Below are 6,059 nucleotides of genomic sequence, written 5' to 3'. Positions count from 1 at the left end.
GCTATATATCTTTCATCAATGGCAGCCATAGTAACTATTTGTCCTTGTACCTACAGATAATTATGGTGTTTATCCCCTCATCAAGGAAACTCTTTTGCAAAAGGCAGTGATCACTAATGAAAACTATAACTAATAAAAATGCAGAGGTGTAAGGTCAGTTCCAGTGGATACAACTAGTAAACATGCCCATACTTAAGAATCAGGTAACATTGATAAAGAGAACACGAAATATTATAAGAACCAAAGGATCAGAAACTTTGTTGTGAGATTGTATCTCCTAGAACATCAGCAGCTATACCCATAAAGTCTCAAGATTACTCCTTAAATGTTACCAGAAGTAAAAATGCATGAATGAAAGTGCCAACATGCAATGGGGAAACCCAAGATCCTGAACCCGACATGTAGAATTATAGGCAACTGAGCAATTCACAGAGCAGGAGGGGTGGTCAGTCTAATGGAAAGAAAATAACAATTAGTTGTCCACTACCAAAAGATCAGTCAGGAAAACATATTTATATGTAACATTATATTGATTAAATGTTAGTTTAGGCATATATATTCAAATATATAGATAAAAAGCTATGAATATGAAGGAGAACAAGGAAGTTTTGGAAGGAGGAAAGGGAAGAGAGAAGTGTGAGATTAAATTACATTTTCAACATAAACAAAAATGAAGAAATGCAAGAAAAGGCATCAGTGACCTTCTGGGAGACATGTTTGAAGCATTCTTAGAATCTGTACCATATGTACCCACATATTTCACTTAATATGAGAAATTTTGAATATTAAGTTCATGAGCAGTGCATTTATTGCCATCAATACTTGAGACTATTTCATTCATTAATATTGTAAAGAGCAAAATACTTAGCTAAGTGGTAGTGCTTGGCACATGGCAGTATGTGTTAATTTCCTCCCAACCCTACTCCTTCTCTTACACACACACACACACACACACACACACACAAATAAAACTACACACTTACAGAGAGAGAGAGACAGATAGACAGACAGAACACAATGAGATTAGGGGTAACCATTTAAATGAATGTGCCTTGATATATATATATATATATATATATATATATATATATATATATTCTATGCAATATATAGAATATTATAGAACATATATTCTATATTGTATAGAAAATGCTAAAAATCTTTATAAGGTACATTATTTCAATTTCTCTTCCTACTGTATTCTCATTCAGAATTTATGCATTTATTTGAAAATATAAAATTCATACTCACTTTCTATAGTTTGATGGCAGTAATTTAATTTTTTCCCTAGAAACAAAGGATTTCAACATCATATTCAGGTCAAGGATATGGACACCTTGACCTTAACATAGTGATTATATCATTGATCTAATCATAAAATCCTAGTGTGAGGGTCCATATAACCTGTGATTCACTTACTTCCCTGTATTTTTGAGGGGAAAATAATCAGTTTATATTCACATTTTAAATGAAATAAAATGGTTAGTATTGTGTACACCTTGACAGGCCTTCATCTAACCCTTACTATTTAGTTCTTTCATGGGGCAATCAGTGTTTTCTCTCATTGCTGCCTTAGGATACATATGTTAGGATACATATATATCACCCCTTATCTGAAAAGCTTAGTGATGTTGGCTTCTGTTGCTTGACCAGGCCCTGCTGCAAAAGGCATAAGACCCACACTCCTACTTCCTCTACAACCGTTAGAGATGGATTCCTAGTTCTGACAATCTCTAGCAGGTGCTGTTTTGCAACTCCCATGTCAGTCTAAATTATTCAGATTTTTCACAGCCACACATACATCATATTAAATGCTTGAAATATGCATTTCCCTAATCCAATTTTCACTCAGCTTTATCCCATCATTTCTGGTTGTTGAGAAGGCCGCTGTTCACCATTCTCTTGAGGCAGATGCAATACCATTGCTATTGCATCCTATGAGGCCAGAAATGCATAAATCTTGAGCTGTAGCCAAAGCACTCATGCTCAAAGGCTTTCACCTACAGAAATTAATCTGGAGTCCCTCAGCATCTCTTTCACTCAGATGAGTAATATATTTTGCAGCTGGGCCACATCAAGCAAGGAAGTTGTTTTTGTTAGGGTCTGAATCACTGTGTGAGGAATATGTGTATGTTGCAAGCAGTAATAAATTCCTAAATCCTCTGGATCCACTCTGCTGATCTTGAGTGTGAAGTCTGTCCCTGAGCCACTTCCACTGAATCTGTCTGGCACCCCAGAAAATCGATTGGAAACCTTGTAGATCAGGAGCTCTGGAGACTGGCCTGGTTTCTGCAGGAGCCAATTCATATAGGTGTTTCCATTACTATGTACAAGGCTCTGGCTAGACTTGCAAGAGATAGAAACTGAATCTCCAAAGCTGACAGGCATGGAGAGTGGAGTTTGGGTCATCACAGCATCACTGATAGAGGCTGAAATATTTAGAAAGAAGTGCAAAGTTACAAAGAAATTTAATGAATAATCATTGTTGATATTTATTTCAATAGATGCTTATTTTTACAAACTATGCACTTTTTACAATTACATACAATATTTTGTATACAACAATACCTCTTTTGATAAAACATGTGAATTGAAATCCCTCCAGAGTTTACAGGCATAATTTATACGACAGTTTATCTGTGTCACAATCTTAATTAAAGTACAGATTTTCTCCCATCTGTAATCACCCACTCACAAATATGAACACTCATGTCCCACCCTGGGTAATAATATCTGTTCTTTCATATATGGACAGAACACTTGTAATCATCAGTAATACTCAGAGTTCATCCTCTCTTCCCATTCTCCAATCTCACTTCCCTCTGTCCTCACCAGGTATCCAGAACAAAAGCAGCACCAATAGTTGAACAGGCAACTTCATTTTGAGGAGGCAGCCTTAGGAGACTGATTAGTCAACACAAGAAAATATCTGTGCTTTTATCTGAGACAAGGAAGTATAGGGATTCTCACGGGAGCATTATGCAAAGGCCTGGGTGAGTGGTGCCTTATAGATACAGGGAAGAGTTATGCAGGCTTCTCATTATTGCAAAAAGCACATAAACTCTCTTCTATGCCAGGAATGACAATACATAAAAAATGTGGCACTTGATGAGAAAAGACCAAGCTAAAACTGTACATTAGAACAACCCCAGTAACACAATAAGTTATGTATTACAGAAAAACTGGAAGGACTGAAAATGAAGGTGCATGTAGACAGTGAATCGCTGTGTTTTGAATGACTATTCATTTCCTCCCCATTCATCAGTTTTACAGAGAAATAGATTTCTTTTTAAGAATTTCATATATAGAACTTAGGAGCTGATTTCCTGTGTTTAATAAATTTGTCTCCACAAGATAAGTAAAAATACCAGAAATGTGTATATTAAGTGATTATTATGAAAACATAAAGACAATGGATACTAAAAATAATTTTTCTGGGATGTATGGTTTAAGGACACTGAAAGTGACTGAGAGGCCTCTGGTGTTTGTGGTAAATGGTATTTCATGGGTGTTTTCTAACATAACTTTATATGAATTAGATACATATAACATTTTATGTCACAAATATACACTATTGAAATGATCTTTTGATATTTTTTATTTATTTATTATGTGTTGTATGGATATGTGTATAGATATGTTCATTCCATGGCATGCACATCAATTTCAGAAGACAAGGCATGGGAGTCAGTCCTTTTCTATGATGTTGGTCTAGGAAAATCTCAAGTAGTTATCTTGGTCAGAAGCACTTTATTCATTGAGACATCATACCAGTTTATACGGTGAAATGGCTTTAGTATGATGTTTTGACAGAAATGGTGTTGGGAGCTTGATTGGTTGATCAGCAGTTAAGATTGCATTCTGTTCATTCAGAAGACATGAGGTTCACCAATATAAATGTGCTCACTGTTTTCTATAATCTAGTTCCAGAGACTCCAACATACCTTTCTGTTTTCTATGGGCACCTTCATGCAAGTGTACTTACAGACATAGAGACACCAACCCATATACATGAAGTTAAAAATAGATAAGGCTCTTTCTCACAAACAAAAAGATAGTGTGTACACAGTTGATAACAGAGAATGTTTATCTCTCAGAAATAGAATTTAGAATTCTAGGGAATATGTTGTTAAAATTTTGTGAAAGCATTGGTCCTGGCTGATTGTGTGTGTGTGTGTGTGTGTGTGTGTGTGTGTGTGTGTGTGTGTGTGAATTTGACACAAGATGATGACATTTGGTTGAAAGAACTCTAGTTAAAAAATGTTTCCATCATTTTCACCTCTAAGCAAGTCTGTGTGCTATTGTCTTGATTAATATTAGATATAGGAAGACCCACCTCAGGCTAGACTGTGCTAATCCTGGACAGGTGATGGTGGGCTGTATAATAATGCATATTGAGCAAACCATGTGTAGTAATCCAATAAAAAAATTTGCCATTGTTGCTGCATTTGTTTCTGCATCCTAGTAACTTCCTTGCTTGCATTATAGCCCTGAATTTCCTTCATTATAGACTGTGAAGTGGAACTGTAACCTGACCTTTGCTCTCCTAGTTGCTTTTGTTCGTGTAGCTAGCACAACAATAAAATGCCACCCAGAACAGATCTCCAGACTTATTACATGGCTCTTATACTCAATGAGGAAGATAGGCTTTTTAAGAGAAAGGCTGTCTTAAGATCTTAGGAAACAATGAAGGCAGTCAATATCAGATTTTCCTTTTTTTTTTTTCGAGTATTACTAAGACTCACCCTGTTAAGAGTCTTCTCCATACAGAAAACTGAATTCTGTTAGATTCTTGTTAGATTATTTATTATTTTTTGGTTATTTTCAAGACAGGTTTTCTCTGTGTAGCTTTGGAGCCTATGCTGGCACTCACTCTGGAGACCAGGCTGGCCTCAAACTCACAGATATCTTGCCTCTGCCTCCTGAGTGGGCTGGGATTAAAGGCATGTACCACCACCCAGCTCTTGTTAGTTTTTAATGAGAATCTATCCTCCTTATAGACCTCTAGGTTCTATAGTCATCAAAATTGAGCATTCCACCTAGGGAACAAAAGTAGACTCACATTTTCATTATCCCAGTCCTCTGAGCCTTATTTGGAGATTGTCACTTGATACTGTGGTGCAGTGTCAGATCTACATAGCAAAGTCAGTCAGCTGGTGAACTCTAACCAAATTGGGGGGAATGTTAATTCCTACATACATAAACCCATGATGGTATTAAATAGTACTTGAAAATTTTGTCAACTTAACATGGTTTAGAAGGGCTGTTATTGGATGGCAACCATTATACTAGATGATATAAAAATATACAAAATTCTAATAAATATTGAATACTTTATTCCCAAAGTATAAATTAATTGAAACCAAGAGAGCTAGAATATACAATTTTTAAATGAGAAAATTAGGTCCTATATACAAATCTTTCTGTTTAATTATTTGATTTATATTGTAAATTATGAATTTTGTGTTTGGGACTCAGATAAAATGACTAACATTATTTAAAACAAAAACAAAACCAGCCTGCAATACACAACCCCAGAGAATCCAGGATATAAGGAGGACCCTAAGAGAGACATACATGGATCCTCCCCCACAGAAGGGTAAACAGACAGGATCACTTTAGTAAATTGGAATGGTAGGGGAAGAGGAAAGGGGACGGGAGAAAATGAGTGGATAAGAGAACATTAGGGATTCCCAAGATTGAGTTGGAGAAAGGGTAGAAAGGGAGAACAAAAAAAAAGAGATACCATGATAGAGGTAACCATTATGAGGTTAATGAGATTCCTGGCACTAAAGAAATTCTTATGAATCCACAAGCATGACTCCAGCTAAGAATCTAAGCAATAGTGGAGAGGGTACCTTAACTACCCTTATCCTATAATTAGATTGATGACTTTATTTGCCATCATAGAGCCTTCATCCAGTAACTGATGGAAGCAGAAGAAGAGACCCACAGCTAAGCACTGAGCTAAACTCCTTGAGTCCAGTTGTAGAGAGAGAGGAGTGGTAATATGAGCAAAGGAGTCAAGTCTATGTTGGGGAAACCCACAGAAATAGCTG

The 6,059-nt window shown here is 36.2% G+C and overlaps 1 gene segment (V, D, J or C); it reads right to left on the bottom strand.

Annotated features, from left to right (window-relative positions):
• Window positions 1–2,040: 2,040 nt before the first annotated feature.
• On the bottom strand, window positions 2,041–2,881 carry LOC113839074. The segment is given in 2 exon segments: window positions 2,041–2,429; window positions 2,833–2,881. Coding segments are annotated over 2 exon segments (438 nt in total).
• Window positions 2,882–6,059: the final 3,178 nt, after the last annotated feature.

The sequence above is a fragment of the Cricetulus griseus genome, unplaced genomic scaffold, assembly GCF_003668045.3.
Source record: "Cricetulus griseus strain 17A/GY unplaced genomic scaffold, alternate assembly CriGri-PICRH-1.0 unplaced_scaffold_297, whole genome shotgun sequence".
Taxonomy (NCBI): Eukaryota; Metazoa; Chordata; class Mammalia; order Rodentia; family Cricetidae; genus Cricetulus; species Cricetulus griseus.
The sequence above is the reverse complement of the archived record's forward strand: the minus strand, read 5'-3'. Positions and strand labels throughout refer to the sequence as shown.